Raw genomic sequence first — 23,196 nt, 5'->3', positions numbered from 1 at the left:
CCTCTCTTTCCCCATCTGCCCAAGCCAACTCAGGGAACACAAACTACTGAGGCAGCGTAGATGGAGGAAGAGGGAGGAATTTGGAGAGAGACACTGGCTTCCAAAGCTGGCACTTACAGCAAAAATCACGTCAAGATGGAACTAGCTGGGCGCCGTACTCACTCCTGTGATCCCAGCACTTTGGGAGGCCGAGGCGGGAGGATCACTTGAGGTCAGGAGTTTGAGACCATCCTGGCCAACATGGTGAAACCCCGTCTCTGCTAAAAATACAAAAATTAGCTGGGTGTGGTGGCGCACGCCTGTAATCCCAGCTACTCGGGAGACTGAGAGAGGAGAATCATTCAAACCTGGGAGGTGGAGGTTGCAGTGAGCCAAGATCATACCACTGCACTCCAGCCTGGGCAACAGAGCAAGACTCTGTCTCAAAAACAACAAACAACAAACAAACAAACAAACAAAACCCCAAAAAGCTACCCTTAGAAAATCTACCAGGAAGGTGCCAGGTGGAAACAAATCGTGAGTCCAACACAGACAGCTTTTTTTCCAGCATAGGAACAGAATTTCTTTGGTTGAGCACACAAAGTAGTTGGCCTGTGTTTAGAGGCATGATACAAAAAGTACCTATTTTTAAACACCAGAATGTTGAACACTAAAGCCAGAACCGGAACCCTATCTGTAAACACATACTTGGTGTGGCAAGATGATTATACTACTGGAGGCATCTGGAAACTGAGGCAATCACAGGTTCATTCGGGGGCTGATGCCACTAACCTTAGTTCTTCGTTTTCATTTTGTCAAGAGTGTGCAGTTTGATTCATTTAAATGAATGCACCTATGCTCGGGGCTGCCACCTCTGATGGTGCAGGCTATGTACCACAAAGGACACTGTAAAGGGGACCTGCAGGGGTTCGATGCAGTCTGCCCCCCACTCTCAGGACATGGGTCTAATTCACACAGGGTGTTCCATGGGCTGTAACATAGCCTGTCCAGCATAGAGAGGAACAATATAGGTTCAGGCTCTGGAAGCCCAGCGTTCTAATGCTGGTCCTGTCACATTCTGGCTGTGTGACCCGGGGTGAGTTATTTAACCTCTATATGCTGTGGTTCCCCTGCCTATAGAATGTGAGTAATTATAGTACCCACCTGTGTCAGAATCACTGGGACATTTCAAGGAGATCACGTATTTGGAGCACTTAGTACAAGGTCTGCCATATAGTAAGCCTCAGTAACTCAGCTAACATTGTTATCAATACCATTAGGTGGAGAGGAAAACATAGGGAGGGCAATTTATTGTCAAAGGAAAATCACAGACTAGACTCTAGAGCCAAACAGAAGACGGTGTTGGATTGTCCGATGCTCTAGATCACCCAGGCCAAAACTGGCACCGGGTCCCCTCACCTGCCTGTCAAATCGTAGCTGATTATACAACATCAGTTCTCTATTGTCTGATTCTTCACTCCCTGGAGTTGACCCTATGCGGATGGCACGGTGGCTAATGAGCTTTTTCAGTTACTGTTTGTTAATTAACAAGGATTCATTACACAGAACTTGTGTCCTCCAGAAAACCTTTTGGGAGGTGCTCCACCCACCTCAGTCATTCTCTAACTCGTCCCCTCCAGGAGCACCAACTCTGTGACATCCACTACTCTGCGGCCATCTGGGCTAAGGGAGTGTTCTCTAAGCAGTGTTCCCTCAGGTAGCTCTGCAAAGGGGAAGCTGCCATTATAAAATCAGAGGAGGCTGAAGAGGATGTCTGGGACTGGGGTGTGGGGGCAGCGTGAGGATGGAGCCGAGGTGCCCAGCTTCTGGTGTTCGTAAAGGTTGTTCATGGACGCTGTCCAGCCCTCCCACCCAGGGCCGCCGCCACCGTGCATTGCATCAGGTTGTGTTGATAAGGTCTTCTTTGCCCTGACAGCACCGGTCCATGTCCCAGCCCCTCCCTATTACAGCAGGAGCCGGTTTGGCCACCTGAACCTCACTGTGGAGAAGGCTGCTTGGCTAGGATATTGTGTCACAGTGAGGTGATCCAACTTCCAAACTGGGGGTGGGGCGAGGTGGGTTAGGGGCAATGACATGGAGTGGGCACTCCAAGTTCAGGGTACCTGGATCCCATCTCCAGTTGGGCACTGTAAGACCTGTTTTTTGTTTCCCTGTTCCTTGTCGTCTTAGCTCAAGACAGTCATTTCTCTGAAGACCCAAGAGTAAAAGATGGGCAGTTGGAAAATGGAAGGGTTCAGCCCCATGGAAGGAAAATGCACAGCGTGGCAGAAGGATGCCTGAATACTAAGTCTAACATATCATATCTGACCAATGCTGACTCCACCTGGGTTCTGTGTGAGCCATGGTTCTAGGGGGATGTAAAGCTGATCAAGATACAGCTCCTGACCTCAAGGAACTTGATATTCTAAAAGGGAAACAAGGCAAGAACATGACTTACTTAGATACAATGCCAGAGACATACAAACGAATGAATATGGGAATTCTGTGAAAGGAAAGGTATGGAGAGAGGGACTGGGCATTGCAGGAAAAATCTGGGAAGCTTCATGCAAGATGAGTGTTGGGTTCTGAGAACTGGAGATGAGAGAAGGCCATGTTAGGAATAAGGAACAGCATGGCTGGATGCTCCGAAGAGGGAAAAAGAAGGATACAGTTGGTAAGGAGTCCAATTTGGCCAGAATGTGAGGTATGTACAAAGCTAGTAAAGGAAGAATTTATAAAGGTGGGTTGAATTCAGAGCATGGACTGCCTTCAATGCCAAGCTAAAGAGTTTACATAGATTTTGGTAGGGTGGAAAAAAAGGGCTGAATGAGTGTGGAGCGCAGGCTCACACCTATAATCCCAGCACTTTGGGAGGTCAAGGCAGGCAGACCACTTGAGTCCAGAGTTTGAGGCCAGCTTGGGCAACATGGCGAGACACCTTCATCTCCACAAGAAAATAAAAAAAAAAAGCTCCAACATCTCTACAAGAAAATAAAAAGATTAGCTAGGTGAGGTGATGCGTGCCTCTAGTCCCAGCTACTAGGGAGACTGAGGTGGGAGGATTGCTTGAGCCTAGGAGGTCAAGGTTGCAGTGAGCCATGATCACACCACTGCACTCCAGTCTGGGCAACGAGTGAGAGCCTGTCAAAAAAAAAAAAAAAGAAAAAAGAAAAAAAAAAAGCCTGAATTCTAAGAGAGGAATGAGGGATATAATGAAAAGAGACAAAGACAAAAGAAGAGGTTACTTGGGTACCACTGCCAATCCCTCGGAGGGACAGGTCCAACCTGTCTCTGTCCCGGCCCCATCTGCATGAAGAGACCCATTGCAGTGTTACCTTCCACGTGCCTGGGGCAGAATGCGAATTGAGAAATCTGAGGCAAATGAGGAACAGTCCATGCCTCCCCCTCCCAGAGCCCCAGGGGTGGGTGACAGGATCTGGGGGTGAGTCAGTGGGGTGGGGGCCCCATTTTTGTGCTCATCTGCCTCCTTGGCAATATAAAGAGCAAGCACTGAGGCCCCGCCTCAGAGCACCCCAAACTTGACGCCATGAAGATCCCGGTCCTTCCTGCTGTGGTGCTCCTCTCCCTCCTGGTGCTCCACTCTGCCCGGGGAGCTACCCTGGGTGGTCCTGAGGTGAGCACATCACCTGCATTTTTATTCTTATACGTGTTACCCACCTACCCCTCCATCTCTCTACCTCCTGTCCATTCCTGGATAAGTGGCTCTTAGTTTTGGATTCTGATGGAGGCGGAAGAAACTGGGGCTCTGAGGAAGGGAGGAGGGAACAGAGCATCCCTGGGGAGACATTTGGGGCAGAGATGCTCCTCTTTCTGGAAGGGATGGTGAAGTGTGTTGGGGAGGCTCGTGTACTGAACCTGGGGAGGAGACAGGACTGAGTGGGTGGTCTGGGTTCAGATGATCTCCACCATGGGCCCTCAGAATGTTCACCCATTCCGTTCCAGCTGCACACATGCCTGGGGATGTGCAGGGGAAGAGGGGGAACTATAGAGCGGCAATGTGAGGCAGAGTAGCTCCAAACCCAGGCCTGCGTCTACATGGGCAGCAGGTGGAGAGGGTGGAGCAAAGCAAAAAACTAGCTAGTTCTGCCTGCAGCTGACTTAACTTGAAGAGAAGTGGGGCTGGGGTGTTCTGGAGACACTCCTGCTTAGCTGCTGTTTGCTTCATTTGTGCCCCTGGGAGCGATGCCCAGGTGACGGGTGGCTCCCTACTGTCTCTGGAGCACAGGCCACAGTGAGAATCTTTACCATCCAGTCCTCAGCCAGAGAGGAATCCTGATGCCTACTCCGGATTTAAAAGTCTAAGACAGGGACACATGCTCAGCTGCTGAGGACCAAGCCAGTGGTGTCACTGAGCTGGGCGGCTGTCGGGGCCTCAGGTGAAGTGGGGCCAACTTTCCCAGTCTGAAAGGGCAACTTTTACCCCACCTGACGCCATGGAGTGGGAAGATGTGCCTAGAGTTTTAAATTTTTCAAGGGAAACTAGAAATCTGGATGATTTATGAATTCTTACTAATTCAAAATGTCTAATTCAAACCAAAAAACAAACGAGGCAAATTTTTATGAGATCTGAGCATCTGGATCCAGCCTGCGGGCTCCCTGTTGGGCTCTGTCATGGGGAGGACACGATGGGACACACTGAGGCCTGGGGTGGGGTCCCCATGGAGGGGGATAATGGAGCTTCCAACAGTGGTGGCAATAAAGCCACAAAGCAAAGCAATCTCCATCAGTGAGAGGCAGGCAGGTCACCTCAGCAGCTGGGCTCCCACCTGCGCGCAAATCTTTCCCACCCAGCTATATGGACTGAGCGTGGGTGTCTCCAGAACACCCCACCTCTTAGACTTAAGTCAACTGCAGGACAGCACTAGCTAGCTTTTCCGGAGAGGAATGCTCGGCTCCAGGCTTTCTGCCTGCTGCCCATGGTGACACTGCTTACATGTACCATTCTCCAATTCCCCCTCCTCACCCTGCACATCTGCCAACCATGTGCGCGACTGGAACGGAGACCATGGTGGCGAATGGGTTGCATTCTTTCGGAGACTGGGCTGTGGATGAAGGCAGAGCTGGCAGAGAGGGATGTGGGCGAGGGCCCCGGCATCACGTGACCACCTGCCTCCTTTTCTCCCTCTCCTTTTCCAGGAAGAAAGCACCATTGAGAATTATGCGTCGCGACCCGAGGTAAGCCGTCTGTTTTCCCTGGCCCTCCAGGCATGAGTCTGTCCTCTCTCTCTTTTTGCTTCTTAGCAACTTTCCTAACACCCTGCCTTTCTGCCTAGGCCTTTAACACCCCGTTTCTGAACATCGACAAATTGCGATCTGTGAGTACGCTTCTCTGGTGCTACCCCCACGAATACCCTCATGACAGAGGGGATAAACGCCTTGGTAGAGAGCTTGCAAAGCTGCCACGGTTCCTTCACCTTCTCCAGAGGGCTGGGGGCTAAGCTCTGGCCTCCCCTGGAGCTGACCTGCTTCTGCTGTCTCACTTCCTCCTCAGGCTTTTAAGGCTGATGAGTTCCTGAACTGGCACGCCCTCTTTGAGGTGAGTGCTCGGGCGCCCCTTGCCCTCCTCGGTTGTCTGCAGTCATCCCAGGGTAGTGGCCGCACATTTTGGCTTTAAATGTATAGGTTGGTTCCTGATCTCTGGGAGGGAGTGACTGCCCTACCTGGATGCTGCCCAATGGACTGTCAACGGAAGAAAGCTTCCCCCAGCGCCAGTCCTGGCTACCCGTGTTTTCCTAAGATGGCGGTGGAGGAGCAGGACCTCAAGGACAATTGCAGAAGGGGAAGAGCCTAATCGGTCAAGATTTTATTTGAATCCCCTCATCTTCTATGGAAAAACTGAGGCCCACCCGCCCTTAGAAGGCAAAGTCAGCGACAGAGCTGAGGCCCGCGTCTCCTGACTCTGCACTGACTTTTCACATGTCCTCATGCCAACGTCTTCAGCTCCCTTGGCCTCCGCTTCCTCTGTGATGTGGGGATGATGACAATTCGCACCACAAAAGGTTGCTGTAAAAACCCACTGAAATCATGCTTGTAGAGCAGCCCGTGCAAGGCAGACACAGACTAAGGCCTCAGGAAATATTAGCTCTTGATAAAGTAATGACAAAACAATGACATTATTGTTACTATGGTTACTGTGGGAGTGCATTAAGGGAATGCTTACCGATCCATGTCTGGCTGACCTGCAACACATCACTCTCTTTCTCTTTCTTTCTTTTAGTCTATCAAAAGGAAACTTCCTTTCCTCAACTGGGATGCCTTTCCTAAGGTAAGAGGTGTGGGCATTAGGAGGATATGGAGCTTGGGGGTAAGGGAAGAAGCAGAGGATATGGGAGAGAGAGTGGGGACAGGGAAAGGAGGATCAGCCTTCTCACCAAACTGAAGGGAGGTCTTAGCTACTACATGTAGAGGAGAACGGGAACTCACACCGAGGCAGAAATTCCTTTCCATCCGTGCCATCTTATACTGGGCACCCAGGGGTTCCCCATCTAACCCTGACCCCTCTCCCTCTAGCTGAAAGGACTGAGGAGTGCAACTCCTGATGCCCAGTGACCATGACCTCCACTGGAAGAGGGGGCTAGCGTGAGCGCTGATTCTCAACCTACCATAACTCTTTCCTGGCTCAGGAACTCCAATAAAACATTTTCCATCCAACAGCTCTTGTATCTGTGTCTCTGTCCTCCTACTGGGCTTTACAAAGGAATTAAGATGGAATGAGCCCCAAGGCTGATAGGTAGAAATCTTGACTTCCAAGAGGAGAGTAAGTAGGGAGACAGGAGGAAATATAAAGGACACACCAAGATGGCAAGAGACCCGCTTGTGTCTTAGCTCCTTAGTGTTGGCTGGGATCCTTGAGGAGCACGAAGCTATGACTTGCTTAGTAAGATGCTCAAGAAATCGCTAAACCAAAAAGTATCTGAGACAGGTCTCATTCTCTTAAGGGGGAGCTCCTGGACCCAGAAAACTGTCCTGTTGGTTTGAGCAATAAAGACAGCTCAAACCAGTACCAAGCACCGATAGATTTGTCAGAGGTCAGGGCCACCTCCACTCAGGCCATTCATGGGTTGCCAGTTTGTAACCCAAAAACTATCTGAGACAGGTCTCAATCAGTTTAGAAGTTTATTTTGCTAAGGTTAAGAACAATGCCCGGGAGAAAAAATACAGAATCAGAGGAGCAGTCTGTGGTCTGTGCCTTTCTCCAAAGATGATTTTGAGAGCTTCAGTATTTAAAGGGGAAAAGCAGGGAAAGAGGGAGGGCATGGTCACATTACTGAATCCACATGTTATAAGAGAAAAGGGGCAGGTAGGGGAATAGTCCATTATATATTTGTCTCATGCTCAGTAAATCCAGCACTTTACATAAGATATGGTGAACATAGAGTAGCTATCTGTTGAGATAGTTAACCTTTTACCTGTAGCTATCTGTTTAGGAACAAAAGGAAAGGCAGCTTCTGGCATGTCTCAGCTTTCAGCTTATCTTTTTTCCTTTCGACAGAGTGAATTGGGGTCCCAAGTTTTTATTTTCCTTTCACAAATCAAACCTACTCCCTGACCTGTTGGCATTCTCTCCCACCTACCTTCTGAAAACCTGATTCCCTTTGTAGTGGTGATTTTGTATAACAGAGCTATCTGAAATCCAAAGTTCAGGACCCAGCTTAAATCACATGAGCCCATCTGAAATCCTTTTTTTTTTTGGAATTAGGTAGGCTCTAAATAAAGAAAACTAGCAGTGTGACCTTGAGTCTTCCTAAGCCTCTGTTTCTTTATCTGTGAAATGAGTATGGAAATAAATAAGAATGATAACCACTCTGTGGTGTTGTTATGAAGGTCAAATGAGATAAGTATGTAAAGCCCCTTGCACACGGCCAGGCATATAGTAGATGGTGTATCTCTACTCCCCCAGTTTCAACCAGAGAGCTGCCACAATGATCCAGATTCACTCATTCACTCACACATCCATCCATCCATCCACCCACCCACCCACCCATCCCTCCATCCACCCACCATCCATCCATCCATCCACCCACCCACCCATCCATCCATCCACCCACCCACCCACCCATCCATCCATCCATCCACCCACCCACCCACCCGCCCATCCCTCCATCCACCCACCCACCCATCCATCCATCCATCCACCCACCCGCCCATCCATCCACCCACCCACCCACCCACCCATCCATCCACTCACCCACCCACCCATCCCTCCATCCACCCACCCACCCACCCATCCATCCATCCACCCACCCACCCCATCCATCCATCCATCCATCCATCCATCCATCCATCCATCCATCCATCCATCCATCCATCCACTGCAAAGATCTTGAAACATGAAATGGATTTAGTTTTGCTTCCTGTAGATGTATTTTCTCTGACCCAATTTGTGTACTTAAAATACTAAACTAGTTGGAATTATTTCTAGTTTCTCTTGAAAACTGGGAAGATTAGAGTACAGTGGACCTGCGACTGGCTTAAAGCCAAGTTGCAGCTGCCCTCTTTACACAGGACATGGCTTCCAGGGAAGTTTCTACTTGGCAAGCTTCACTTGTTTACATTGCCTTTGGCCTTTATAAGCAACTGCGTTTGTAAACCATCAACTGCAGTTTAATTGAGGAAGTGGACTACAAGGGAAATTAAACTTGGTTCCTACTTTCAAGGCGCTTACAGACCAGGTGAATAAGACATGTAAGTGTTCCTGGCCGGGCACGGTGGCTCATACCTGTAATCCCAGCACTTTGGGAGGCCGAGGCGGGTGTATCACTTGAGGTCAGGAGTTCGAGACCAGCCTGGGCAACATGGCAAAACCCCATCTCTACTAAAAACACAAAATTAAGTGGGCGGATCACATGAGGTCAGGAGTTCGAGACCAGCCTAGCCAACATGGTGAAACCCCATCTTTACTAAAAATACAAAAATGAGCCGGGTGTGGGGATGCATGTCTGTAATCCCAGCTACTCAGGAGACTGAGGCACAAGAATCACTTGAATCTGGGAGGCGGAGGTTGCAGTGAGCTAAAATTGCATCACTACACTCCAGCCTTGGTGAGAGAGCAAGACTCTGTCAAAAAAAAAAAAATGTTGCTTATGCTCTTCCTTCCAATACACACAAAGGAGAGGAAAGCTATAAATGGGATGACCAACAGAGAAGAAAACTATGGACACTGGTGAAATGCCACAATCAATTGAAATACTTAGTGAAGATTGTGCACTCACAAACCAAGTGATAGGAAATGGAGTACAGGAAGAAGAGGGGAGGTGCTTAATGGACACCCATCGAGTGACTAGGTTTTAGGGGAGGAGTAAAGCACCCGCAGGGGACTAGGAGTCATGATACACAAGTTAAGAGTATCTCTGAGATAAGGCGGTAGTTCTCAAAATGTGGTCCCCAGGCTGGCAGCACCAGGATCCCCTGGGAACTGAAAAGAATTGCAAATTCTTTGGCCCCACTTCAGATCTACTAAATGCGAAACCAGGGGCGGGGCGCAGCAATCTGTGTTTTAACAAGCCCTCTAAGCAAGTCTGATTCACTAAAGCCTGAGAACCACTTCAAAAAGGAAAGTCAGAGAACTTAAGATTAACCCAGAATCAGGATAGTAGTTGCCCCTTAGATGGAGAGATCCCATGTGATAGGAGAGTGGCACATAGGAGATGGGGGGGGTGACAGAAGCCACTTCTATATCATGTTTCAGTTCTTCTTTAAATACGTACATTTTATACACACCTATGCATGTTGTATTTCACAATAACATGTTATTAAAGCCAGAGAACACCAGATGAATTTGCAAGTGCTGACAGAATACACAGTCAAGAAACAATTGGAGTCTAGAGAGACTGCAATCTGAACCAAAAAGAAAAAGACAAAGTGAAGTGTAGACAAGCTGCGCACATGAGTGACAGATGTATGCTAGATCATGTGAAATTGACAAAATGCACAAACATGGGTCAGGCCATTCAGGGGATTCAAAGAATGGAAGACACAGCACCTGTTCTCCCTGGGGATGACCTGTACATTTCCCATTAGGTAGAGGAGATAACTCAACACTGGAGACTTGAATCTGCATAAGCAAATCTTATTAAATAACCTTTATTTAATAAAAGGCAGGAAGTAGTCACTCTTCATTTTATACTTTATAAAAACAACAACAAATGCAATTTTTTTTTTTTTTTGAGACGGAGTTTCACTCTGTTGCTCAGGCTGGAGTGCAGTGGTGCAATCTCGGCTCACTGCAACCTCTGCCTCCTGGGTTCAAACGATTCTCCTGCCTCAGCTTCCTGAGAAGATGGGATTACATCTTCTGCATGGGTGCCTGCCACCATGTCTGGCTAATTTTTGTATTTTTAGTAGAGATGGGGTTTTGCCACATCGGCCAGGCTGGTCTTGAACTCCTGACCTCAGGTGATCCACCTGCATTGGCCTCCCAAAGTGCAGGGATTACAGGTGTGAACCACCATGCCTGGCCAACAAATGCATCTTGTATGGATACTATACTACCTGTTCAAGAGGATGTAGAGATACACACTGAGCTATGAAACAATCTCCAAGATAGAGTAAAATGAAAAAAAGAAAGTGGCAGATCATTATGCTGTCATGTGGTTAAAATAAAGATATGGTACAAATATATGCTATTATCTGCATATTATCTGCTATTATCTGGAATAAAACTTGAGAAGTAACAGTGATCACTTTTGGAAAGTTAGATATTTTCACTGTGTACCCTTTTGGATTTTATGAACAAAAATGTTTTACCATGTGCAAATTACATATTCAAAAGAATAAATTAAAATCAAAATTTTCTAGTAAAGCAAACAAACACCAAAAAACGCTTTGCATTGTAAAGTGGTAGGGCCTAGTCCATGCACTGACCCAGAGTAGGTGCCTCTTAACTGAGTGAATGAAACTGATTTCTCACATTTACCACACCCTTTTGCTACTCAGAGTGTGGTCCCCTAGCCAGCGGCATCAGCATCACTTGGTGCTTGCTTGCTAGAAATGCAGAAGCTCTGCTCACCAGAGCTAATGCATCAGAATTTTAACAAGACCCTTGCCCCTGGATGATTCACATGTGGAATAACGTTTGAGAAGCATGGCCTTAGGCATGATGTTGAGTGCTATGCAGAAGGCCTTCGAGGAGTTATGATCCAGTTGATACTTAGGATAAAGGAAGCACACAGAGAGAAGGCACTAGATACCTTAGAGCGATATGTTTAAATCTGACGGAAGGGAGGAGATAGTTTTGCACCAGGGTAAGAAAACTAGGGAAAGTCACTTTGAGTTTGGCATTTATAAACGAACTTAAAAAAAAAAAGTCCCTGTCATACTCAGCCAGGACATAAAGGGACTAAAAACCAAAGCCAAACTGATTACTTTGGGAGGCTTGTGGGAATCAACTCATTTAAAAAACCGGTAAATAAAGGAAATGAATCAAGGATTCATCCTTACTTTCCTCTATGAACTATATATATACTTCAGGGTAAACAATTTATCTCTCTCTCTCTTTTTTTTTTTTTTTTTTTTTGAGACAGCGTCTTGCTCTTTCACCCAGTCTGGAGTGCAGTGGCATGATCTTGGCTGGAGGCAGCCTTCACCTCCCTGGCTCAAGCAATCCTCCTGCCTCAGCCTCCTGAGTAGTTGGAACTACAAGCACAAGCCATCACACCTGGTAAATTTTTAAATTTTTTGTAGGATGGGTGTCTTGCTATGTTGCCCAAGGTGGTCTTCAACTCCTGACCTCAAGTGATCCTCTGGCCTTGGCCTCCCAAAGTGTTGGAATTACAGGCATGCGCCACTATGCCCAGCTGGCACAATTTTTCTTTATACAAGAATTTGAAGCTAATAAATGCAAAAGAAATAATAGAATATTTTCATTTTTCAAAATTTAATAAAATAATGAATGTAGGCTAGCATCTGTAGGGAAGGAAAAAACCATTTTTTTTCTACTGTCTTAGGTTCAGTGGCTGTGGCATGCTAATTACATTAACAAAAGAGGCCAGGCGCAGTGGCTCACGCCTGTAATCCTAGCACTTTGGGAGGCCGAGGCAGGTGGATCACCTGAGGTCAAGAGTTCGAGACCAGCCGGACCAACATGGTGAAACCCCATCTCTACTGAAAATACAAAAATTAGCTGGGCATGGTGGCACATGCCTGTAGTCCCAGCTACTCAGGAGGCTGAGACAGGAGAATTGCTTGAACCTGGGAGGCAGAGGTAGCAGTAAGCTGAGATCACACAACTGTACTCCAGCCTGGGCGACAGAGTGAGACTCCATCTTAAAAAAAAAAAAAATTAACAAAAGATAGATTAGCAGGAGAAAAGGCTTATTATGCATGCATCCAGGAGCTTCACAGAAAATAAGTGAAAACCTAAAGAAGTGGCCAGGCTTGAGGCTCATATACCGTTTTAACAAAGGGTGATAAATCGTGGAAAAGTAAGCTGGGCATGGTGGTTCATGCCTGTAATCCCAGCACTTTGGGAGGCTGAGGAAAGTGGATCACTTGAGGTCATGAGTTCGAGACCAGCCTGGCCAACATGGTGAAACCCCATCTCTACTAAAAATACAAAAAAATTAGCCGGGTATGGTGATGCACACCTGTAATCCCAACTACCCAGGAGCTGAGGCACGAAAATCCGTTGAACCCGGGAGGTGGAGGTTGCAGTGAGCCCAGATCACACCACTGTACTCCAGACTTGGCGGCAGAGTGAGACTCTGTCTAAAAAAAAAAAAAAAAAAAAATTGTGGAAAAGTGAAAAAACGATGAAAAAGGGATTTGGACATCCAGGTGAGGTAAATTGCGGGAAGGTAAGTAAAATATACAGGGGAAATTAATGGAAGATAAAGGTTATTTAGCAAGATTTGCTTATGCAGATTCAAGTCTCCAGCGTTGAGTTATCTCCTCTACCTGATGGGAAGTGTACGCCCTGCTTTAGGCAGAAAGGGAGAGGACAGAGAGTTCCTCTTCTGTCTGCTGCTTCTTAATTACCTTCCACTCAAAATAATCCGTATGCTAAAGCAGCATACTTTGGAGTGGCACATGCTAATCCCTTCACATTAATGACTGCCAAACCCGGCAGGTGAAATGCTGACGGGGAAATTTATGGTGGTGGATCAGGCTCACAACCTGTGAGCCCATGGATCTATCCAACACCCAGAGAGAGAAGAGACAAGCTTCTGCAGACCTGATGCAACAGAAAGCACAGGGCCCCACATAGGAAGCATTCTTGCCAAAAATCAACTCCAAACCTGATTAAAACTCTAGACTCTAGATCTAACTACCAGTTTGCAGGGGGATGAAAAGGCACAGAGGAACGCAGTAAAGGATTCTACAGGAAAGACATTAATAACTACCCCCAACCTTGGCATTTCCCGTGAGAAATCTAGAAAACTGATAATCCAGTTTCTTCAACAAAAACACTGCAGAAAAGTCAGGCACGGTGGCTCACGCCTGTAATCCCAGCACTTTGGGAGGCTGAGGTGGGCAGATCACCTGAGGTAGGGAGTTCGAGACCAGCCTGACCAACATGGAGAAACCCTGTCTCTACTAAAAATACAAAATTAGCCAGGTGTGGTGGCACATGCCTGTAATCCCAGCTACTTGGGAGACTGAGGCAGGAGAATTGCTTGAACCCAGGGTGAGGTGGAGGTTGTAGTGAGCCGAGATTGCACCATTGCACTCCAGCCTGGGCAACGAGAGCGAAACTCCGTCCAAAAAAACAAACAAACAAAAAAACAAAACAAAACAAAAAACACCACCATAGAAAAAAAGAGAAAGGGGGAAAAAAAGATAAAAATTGATGGGGCCGGGCATGGTGGCTCACGGCTGTATTCCCAGCACTTTGGGAGGCCGAGGGGGGTGGATCACCTGAGGTCAAGAGTTCAAGACCAGCTTGGCCTACATGGTGAAGCCCTGTCTCTACTAAAAATACAAAAATTAATTGGGTGTGGGGGTGCACGCCTGTTATTCCCAGCTATTCGGGAGGATGAGGCAGGAGAATGTCTTGAACCTGGGAGGCAGAGGTTGCAGTGAGACAAGATTGTGCCACTGCATGCCAGCCTGGGTGACAGAATGAGACTCAGAAAAAAAAAAAAAAAGTTGATTGAAGGGACACATCACTTAAATGCAACATATGAATCTTGTCTATATCCTAATTTGAACAAACCAACTGGGAGAGAAAAAGATTTAGGAGACGATGAAGGAAACCTGAACACGGACATATTGATAATAAGAAATTATCATCTTTGATCTGGGCATGGCGGCTCACGCCTGTAATCTCAGCTCTTTGATTTGGGAGGCCGAGGTGGGTGGATTGCTTGAGTCCAAGAGTTCAAGACCAGCTTGGGCAACATAGTGAGACTGTGTCTCTAAAAAAAAAATTAAAAAAAAGAAACTATCAAAAAATAAATAAAAAAGAAATTATATTTTTAGACATGAAAATGTTATCGTAGTTATGTTAAAAAAGAGTCTTTACCTTGCAGATACATAATGATGAATTTATGTTGGAAGTAATAAACTCTTTAGGATTTGCTTAAAAATAATCCAGTGGGGGGAACAGGTTGGGGTACACAGGAAATCAGGTCGGTATTATCTAATTAAAAACGAGGTTCATTATACTAGTTTTTTTATTTTTGCATATTTTGAAATATTCTACAATAACAGTTTCTTAAAATATTGGAAAAATTTCAAGAGTATGCTTTTAGAGGAGGGAGGGGGGAAGAGGGCCCTCCAGTGGGCAGAGCATGAAGAACTGGTAGTGTGGGATTCTGGACTGGGAACGCTGTCATTCAACCTGGCTATCCCGTAGGCGTGGAGGAAATGCAGGTTGGGTCAGATGATGGGGGGCTGAAAAATTTCCACTCAATCCCGTCGTCAGTAAAGACAGTCCTGAAGGTGGTAACAACCACAGCCACAATTCAATAGCAGCCATTCTTAATTTGGTTCTTATCACGCGCCAGGCTTTATGCCAAGTGCTTTGCATATATTATCTCAGTTGATCCGCAAAACAAACCTATTAGGTTGGCATCATTATCCCCATCTTACAAACAAAGAAATTGAATCTCAGAGAGATAAGTACAGTCATGCTCTGTATAATGATGTTTCGGTGAACAACAGACGGCATAAACAACAGTGGTCCCAAAAGATTATATCATATTTGTACTGTACCTTTTCTATGTTTAGAAACACAAATGCTTATTGTGTTACAGTTGCCTGCAGCATTCAGTCCAGTGACACGCTGGGCAGGTTTGCAGCCTAGGAGCCATAAGCTATACCACACAGCCTAGGTGTGGAGTAGGCGATACTATAAAGGTTTGTGTAAGTGCACTCTGCTGTTCTTCATTTCTCAAAATGTATCTCCACCATTAAGTGATGATGGAGACTGTAATCTGTTCAAGCTCACACAGCCAGGACCCGGCAGAGCCAGGATTGAACCCCTACCTACATTACCCCTGCTTTAACTGGTGTAATTTGGCCTTCACTTACTTTATAACCTACTGTTTCATTTAAGAGTTCGCTTGAAAAAAAAAAAAAATGTTTGGAAACCACTGCTAAGTATCCGCTGGAGGCATTTAAGGTGGTACAACTTAGCGGTTAGAATATGAGTTATAAAATCAGTCAGACCTGATTTCAAATTCTGTTCCTACCACTTTACTAGCTACGTGACCTCTGGGTGGCTACTCTGTCAGGGCCAAAATTTCATCATTTGTAAAGTGGGAATAATAGCAAGACTTCACAAGGGTTAAGAAAACCTCAGTAAATGTTAGCCTAGTTTTTTTCATGTTAATAAAAGGTAGCTGTTATTATTATGCTATAAAACTCCACTTAGATAATGACTCAGATAGAGTCATACTTAGAGAAATAATATTTGCAACTGTATTCACTTGCTCTCTCTGACAGATGAGGAAACTGAGGCCCATAAAGATGAAGTGACTTTCCCAAGAGCACCCACAGAAGAAATAGCAGAGCCAGACTTTCAACTCAGGTTCTATTAGACTTCAGAGCCCTAGAATTTTTAACTATTTTAGTTTCTTGTGTTGGCTGGGTGCAGTGGTTCACATCTGTAATCCTAGTGCTTTGGGAGGCCAAGGCAGGTGGATCATTTGAGGCCAAGAGTTCAAGACCAGCCTCAGCAAGATAGTGAGACCCCTGTTTCTCCAAAAAATCATTAAAAAATTAGCCAGGCATGGTGCTGCATGCTTGTAGCCCCAGCTACTTGGGAGGCTGAGGTGAGCGGATCACTTAGCCCAAGGAGTTCAAGGCTACAGTGAGCTATGATGGCAACACTACATTCCAGCCTGAACCAAACCCTGGCTTAAAAAAAAAAAAAAAAAAGCCGGGGGCAGGGAGGGGCAGGGGTGGGCATGGTGGCTCACGCCTGTAATCCCAGCACTTTGGGAGGCTGAGGCAGGTGGATCACGAGGTCAGGTGTCCAAGACCAGCCTGGCCAACATAGTGAAACCCTGTGTCTACTAAAAATACAAAAAATTAGCTGGGCATGGTGGCTGGTGCCTGTAATCCCAGCTACTCAGGAGGCTGAGGCAGGAGAATCGCTTGAACCCAGGAGGTAGAGCTTGCAGTGAGCCGAGATCATGCCATTGTACTCTTGCCTGGGTGACAGAGCGAGACTCAAAAAAAAAAAAAAAAAAAAAAGCTCCCAGGTATTGAGCGCCTGCAGTGTGTATGATATCGCGTTAAGCACTTTACACTCATGGTCTCATTTAACTCTTACGACTTCATGAAGGAGCCATTGTTATCATGTGCACTTTACAGAAAGGAAAATAAAATGCAAACGGGCAAAGCATGGTTGGGTTTAACTTTCTGTCACTGAAGTTTCTCATCAGATTCCCGAATGCCAAAACCAAGATAGCAGTAGAGTTGTGGATGGTGCACCCCGGCAACGACCATCCTAGGGATACACTAGAAAGAAATTCTTGCATATATATGCAAAGAGGCAGGTGTAAGGATTTTCACAGAAGCAGTGCTTGGAATAGCTCTAAGCTGGAAACCATGAATAAAAGAGTCGATGTCTAGGCTGGGTGCGGTGGCTCACGTCTGTAATCCCAGCACTTTGGGAGGCTGAGGTGGGCGGATCACTTGAGGCTAGGAGTTCAAGACCAGCCTGGGAAACATGGTGAAACACCGTCTCTACTAAAAATACAAAAATTAGCTGGGCATGGTAGCAGGTGCCTGTAATCTCAGCTACTTGGGAGGCTGAGGCAGGAGAATTGCTTGAACCTGGTGGAGGTTGCAGTGAGCTGAGAGCCGAGATCATGCTACTGAACTCCAGCCTGGGTGATGGAGCGAGACTGTGTCTCAAAAAAAAAAAAAAAAAAAAAAAAAAGAATAGATGTGTAAAATAGGGTGGACCGCATGGTGGAATGGTAGCTGTCCAGCAATAAAATAAGAGTGCAGGCCGGGTGTGGTGGCTCATACCTGTAATCCCAGCACTTTGGGAGGCTGAGGTGAGCAGATCAAGAGGTCAGGGGTTCAAGACCAGCCTGAGCAACATGGTAAAACCCTATCTCTACTAAAAATACAAAAATTAGCCGGGCATGGTGGCATGTGCCTGTAATCCCAGCTACTCAGGAGGCTAATACGGGAGAATTGCTTGAACCCGGGAAGCGGAGCTTGCAGTGAGCCGAGATTGTGCCACTGCACTCCAGCCTGGGCAACAGAGCGAGACTCCGTCTCAAATAATAATAATTAAAAAAGCTGAGGGATGCGTACACAGGGGTTTGTTAATATGGTTTCTCATATCTTTATGTGTGTTTGAAATACTTCATAGCATAATATTTTATTTTATTTATTTTTGACACTGGGTCTCACACTGTCACTCAGGCCAGAGTGCAGAGGCACAAACATAGCTCACTGTAGCTTCGACCTCCTGGGCTCAAGCAATCCTCCTGCCTCAGCCTTCTGCATAGCTGGGACTTCAAGTGCATGCCACCACACCTGGCTAATTTTTAAATTTTTTTGTAGAGATGGGGTCTCACTATGTTGTCCAGGCTGGTCCTGAACTCCTGGGCTCAACTCATCCTCCTGTCTCAGCCTTCCAAAGTGTTGGGATTATAGTAGTGAGCCACCATGCCCAGCCTAACATAGTATTTTAAGGCAACCACAATAAAGACACCTTAACTTCAATCTGTCCAAAGCCATTCAGCTGTGAGGGACAAGGTTGAGAATTCTGGTGACCGACTGGGTGCTCTTCATGTTATCTCCTAAACACAGTCCCTCCTGAGAGCCTGATTTACTTGATTACAAACCCCAACAATGGTGGCACTGTGGAGGCGGCCCGAGAACTTCAACAGGGTGAAACGGCCTCAGATGCTCCTGAGAAATGAACACAGCACCCCGCCCTTGATGACTATCATCCCATTAAGACCTCCCACTACATTTTCTGACACCCAACAGACCAACCGACCACAACATTCCTGGGTCCTCCTCCCCTAAATCAATGACAACCCAAACAAACAAAAATCCCCAGGCCTCTCCCATGGAAACGTGCCTCATTTCCCTCACCTGCACCTGAGTCTGCTTCCCAGGCTGGTGACCTGAGGTAATGCTCCTTAGCGCCCCCTACAACAAGTGACCGCTTTTGTATTTACCCTCCTATTGAGCCTCTATCACCCCTCCCCGAAAGCCCTTTTTATGTTAAATAAGTTCATGCTCTCTCTCTACTCTCTACCGTCCCATGATTTCCCATTACTTCACAATAAAACCCCATAGATTTTACTATGGGCCTCATCTCCTACCTCCCCCTCCCATCTTGATCACTTTGCTCCAGCCCTCCGCACCCCATTCCAGCCTCCTTAAGGGCTCTTTAAAAGGCCACGCTCCCTCTGCCTGCATGACTCATGCCCTTCTTCCCTTGCTCCCTCACTTCATCCAGGTCTCTGTGGCAATGACACCTCCTCCAAGAGACCTTGCCAGTCTGATTATCCAACCTAATCTTGCTTTATTTGTTGTTCTAGCCAGAAACCCTCGCACATTATGAAAAACCTCACTCCCCATGCAGAGCACCCCTCATCACTCATTCCCAATGTAGCATCAGGGATGGAGCCTGGATGTCCCGCCAGCACTGGTGATCTGATGAGAACATCTCTCAGGATGTTCAATTATCACAGATTCCTCTTGTGACTTATTCTCAGAGTCATCCTGCTCACTAATTCCTAACAGAACATCTGCGGCCCCTCTCCAATAGGGGCAGAAACTAGGAAGACTTTCAATTTTCACTCCTTAAGTTATCTCGAAATGAGATTTTTCAGAGAGTCACAGAGGTAGGCTAACTGGATTGGGACCACAAAGTGTCATTCACTGTACAACTTAAAAACTGTGTCTCACTGGCCGGGTGCAGTGGCTCACACCTGTAATCCCAGCACTTTGGGAGACCGAGGTGGGTGGATCACCTGAGGTCAGGAGTTCCAGACCAGCCTGGTCAACATGACGAAACCCTGTCTCTACTAAAAACACAAAAATTAGCTCGGCACAGTGGCACGTGCCTGGAGTTACGCGGGAGGCTGAGACAGGAGAATCGCTTGAATCCAAGAGGTGGAGGTTGCAGTGAGCCGAGATTGTGCCACTACACTCCAGTGTGGGCGACAGAGCAAGATGCCATCTCAAAAAAAAAAAAAAATGTCTCTCACTAACAGGTCATCTCGTTATCTCTTATAAATCCGATCATCTGCACAACTGTATTGCCCTGAGTATATTTTTGTATCATTCATTCAGTGTAAACATTTACAACACGGCACAATTTTTGGAACAAATTTTGCTTTGGCATCTGTTCATTTCTCAGCATTTCGTTCTCAGTATTCAGTTTCTCAATGAAACCTCCCAAGACCTTACTGGACTTCAGAGAAGCCTCGTGCAGCTGCCTTCCCAAGAAGACCCTGCCTAGGAATAAAATTTCCTCTCCCTGAGGCCCAAATTCACAGTTCTTACTATTTGTGGATAAGTCAATTTTCAGTTCCAACTTGATTTCCAGTTCAACGCTGACTCCTCTGATCCTCTTGGCTCCATGGTGTGGGCAGGATCCCGAGCTTCAAAATCTGCGTTCATCACTCTTCTCAGCAGGAACACCTCAGCCCCAACTTCTGCTTCCCTTCTGTCCTCATGCACTTCCAGTCGGGGCTAACGTGCGCATGCGTCCTGGTTCTGGACACTTTTTTTTTTTTCGAGACAGTTTCATTCTTGTTGCCCAGGCTGGAGTGCAATGGTGCAATCTCAGCTCCCGGGTTCAAGCAATTCTCCTGCCTCAGCCTCCCGAGTAGCTGGGATTACAGGCATGCGCCACCACACCCGGCTAATTTTGTATTTTTAGTAGAGACAGGGTTTCTCCATGTTGGTCAGGCTGGTCTTGAACTCCTGACCTCAAGTGATCCACTTGCCTCGGCCTCTCAAAGTGTTGGGATTACAGGCATGAGCCACCGCTCCTGACTCAGACGCTCTCTTCTCTTTCTCTCTCCCTTTTTTTTTTTTTCTTTTGAGACAGAGTCTCACTCTGTCGCCCAGGCTGGAGTGCAGTGGTGCGATCTCGGCTCACTGCAAACTCCGCCTCCCGGGTTCACACCATTCTCCTGCCTCAGCCTCCCGAGTAGCTGGCACTACAGGCGCCTGCCACCACACCCGGGTATTTTTTTGTATTTTTAGTAGAGACGGGGGTTTCACCGTGTTATCCAGGATGGTCTCGATCTCCTGACCTCATGATCTGCCCGCCTCGGCCTCCCAAAGTGCTGGGATTACAGGAGTGCGCCACCGCGCCCGGCCCGGATGCTCTCTTTTTACTGTCCACTTCTTCTAACACGCTTCCTGAGGTGCCTCAGCCCCTGGGAGGCATTCCTAGCCTTTTGTCACACCTGTTTTGTTTGAGCCACTGCACTGATAGGCACCTTGAGGCCTCGTGGGAGGACAGCCCTCCCTTCTCTGTATGCAGGCCCTGAAGGGCGCATCACATGGAGACAGGTACAGAAAATGCGGGAAAGATGAGATGTAGTGTCTGGGGCATTGAGGCTGTGACTTTTTTTTTTTTTTTTTTTTTTTTTTTGAGACACAGTCTCGCTCTGTCGCCCAGGCTGGAGTGCAATCTCGGCTCACTGCAAGCTCCGCCTCCCGGGTTCACGCCATTCTCCTGCCTCAGCCTCTCCGAGTAGCTGGGACTACAGGCGCCCGCCACCACGCCCGGCTAATTTTTTCGTATGTTTAGTAGAGACAGGGTTTCACCGTGGTCTCGATCTCCTGACCTCGTGATCCGCCCGCCTCGGCCTCCCAAAGTGCTGGGATTACAAGCGTGAGCCATTGCGCCCGGCCTGAGGCTGGGTCTTGAAGTGCAAGCCCTTGAGTCCCCGAACAGTGATGCAGCCTCTGAGCTTCTCAGAACCCAGAAAAGCTATAGAGGAGGAGCTCACACGCACACATACACACTCCGATCTATCCATCTGTCATCTGTTCATATCTTTATTAACCAATTACATGTTGGGATGATAATCCTCTGAACATGTTGGTTTAAATAAAATATATTAATTTCATCTGTTTCTTTTTACTTCTTTTAATTTGATTATTAGACAATTAAAGATTTTTAAATGGTGCCTGGAGCTACTCGGGAGGCTGAGGCAGGAGAATCGCTTGAATCCAAGAGGCTTGGATTTTTTAAACAATAGCTTACATTATATTTCTTTCTTTTAATTTTTTTTTTTTTTTTTTAGACGGAGTCTCGCTCTGTCACCCAGGCTGGAGTGCGGTGGCGCAATCTCGGCTCACTGCAAGCTCCGCCTCCCGGGTTCACGCCATTCTCCTGCCTCAGCCTCTCCGAGTAGCTGGGACTACAGGCGCCCGCCACCGCGCCCGGCTAATTTTTTGTATTTTTAGTAGAGACGGGGTTTCACCGTGGTCTCGATCTCCTGACCTCGTGATCCGCCCGCCTTGGCCTCCCAAAGTGCTGGGATTACAAGCGTGAGCCACCGCGCCCGGCTCTTTCTTTTAATTTTTTAAAGTTATTTTTATTTCTTTTATTTTTTTGAGACAGAGTTTCGCTCTTGTCACCCAGGCTGGAGTGCAATGGTGTAATCTCAGCTCACTGCAACCTCTGCCTCCTGGGTTCAAGCGATTCTCCTGTCTCAACCTCTTCAGTAGCTGGGATTACAGGCACCAGCCACCATGCCCAGCTAATTTTGTATTGTTAGTAAAGATGGGGTTTCACCATGTAGGTCAGGCTAGACTCGAACTCCTGACTTCAGGTGATCCACCTGCTTTGGCCTCCCAGATTGCTGGGATTACAGGCGTGAGCCACCATCCCTGGCCCCTTTTAATTTTTGTAGAGACAGAGTCTTGCTGTGTTGTCCAGGCTGATCTCGAACTGGTGACCTCAAGAGTCATTCTTGCCTCAGCTTCCCAAATTGCTGGGATTACCGGCATGAGCCACTGTGCCTGGCCTTGGGTTACATTGTATATCTATTGGACAATGTTGGGGTTGATAAAAGGATTCATTGCAAAGCTCCTAACCCAGTGACTGGCTCATAATAGATATCTGATGGATTCTCTAAACATATTTTTTACAGATTTCTTCCCTGTGAAAAGGTTTCTACCCCATGGAGCTCAGCCTTAACTTGGGAGACATACAACTGTTGAATGAACAAACAAAGGTACTTTCAGGTCATGATAAATAAGTGCCATAAAGGATAAAACAGCAGGAATTGGCAGCATTTAATTAAGGTGACTGAGAGGGCCCCTCTGAGCTGGTGGCCTTTGAACTGAGCCCTGAATGACTGACAAAAGGAGCAGGCTCTGGATGGCTTGGGCAGGGGTTCAGGGTGGTGGGAACAACTCCTGCAAAAGCTCTAAGGCAGCAATGAGACTTCTACGATTGAGGTAGGGAGAAGAGGTCTTGTGCTTGGGAAAGGGTAGTAGGAAATGTACCTGCAGAGGTCAAGTTGTGGTGGGTGGCAGGTCACAGGGGCCTTGTAGGCCATGGTCACTGGTATTTGAAGTGTGACAGGAAACTTTTGCAGCTGTCTCCACCCAGTTCTCGGTAGACTTAAGCCCTAAGACTCTAAGGCATCCATTGCATGTAATGAATTAGGTTATCTCCTACTGTAGTAAGTAATGGTATTAGCTAGTAGCATCCTTGGGAAAATCAAGAAAACAATCACTCAAAGCATTCTCTGCGGGGCTTAATTGTCTCCCAAAACCCTAAGAAAGGTTGCAGGAGAGATA

At 47.0% G+C, this 23,196-nt stretch overlaps 1 protein-coding gene and 1 long non-coding RNA gene across 3 annotated transcripts in view; both read left to right on the top strand.

Annotated features, from left to right (window-relative positions):
* Window positions 1–2,316: 2,316 nt before the first annotated feature.
* Window positions 2,317–6,651, top strand: KRTDAP (keratinocyte differentiation associated protein). Of its 2 annotated transcripts, none has more exons than XM_058426036.1 (6): window positions 2,317–2,683; window positions 5,137–5,175; window positions 5,274–5,315; window positions 5,492–5,536; window positions 6,218–6,265; window positions 6,511–6,651. In XM_058426036.1, the coding sequence occupies exons 1-6, from the start codon at window positions 2,591–2,593 to the stop codon at window positions 6,547–6,549; spliced, it is 306 nt and encodes a 101-aa protein (XP_058282019.1). In that variant the 5' UTR covers window positions 2,317–2,590; the 3' UTR covers window positions 6,550–6,651. The 2 variants fall into 2 exon arrangements, with proteins under 2 accessions (XP_058282019.1, XP_032026396.1); XM_032170505.2 differs by lacking the exon at window positions 2,317–2,683 and adding an exon at window positions 3,502–3,613.
* Window positions 6,652–22,539: 15,888 nt separating this feature from the next.
* Window positions 22,540–23,196, top strand: part of LOC131380870 (uncharacterized) — a 40,203-nt gene continuing 39,546 nt past the window's right edge. The window contains exon 1 of the long non-coding RNA XR_009209114.1: window positions 22,540–22,625. This is a non-coding gene — a long non-coding RNA (uncharacterized LOC131380870). The remainder of the gene's footprint in view (window positions 22,626–23,196) is intronic.

The sequence above is a fragment of the Hylobates moloch genome, unplaced genomic scaffold, assembly GCF_009828535.3.
Source record: "Hylobates moloch isolate HMO894 unplaced genomic scaffold, HMol_V3 SCAFFOLD_12, whole genome shotgun sequence".
NCBI lineage: Eukaryota > Metazoa > Chordata > Mammalia > Primates > Hylobatidae > Hylobates > Hylobates moloch.
This window is presented reverse-complemented; position numbering and strand designations above follow the sequence as displayed.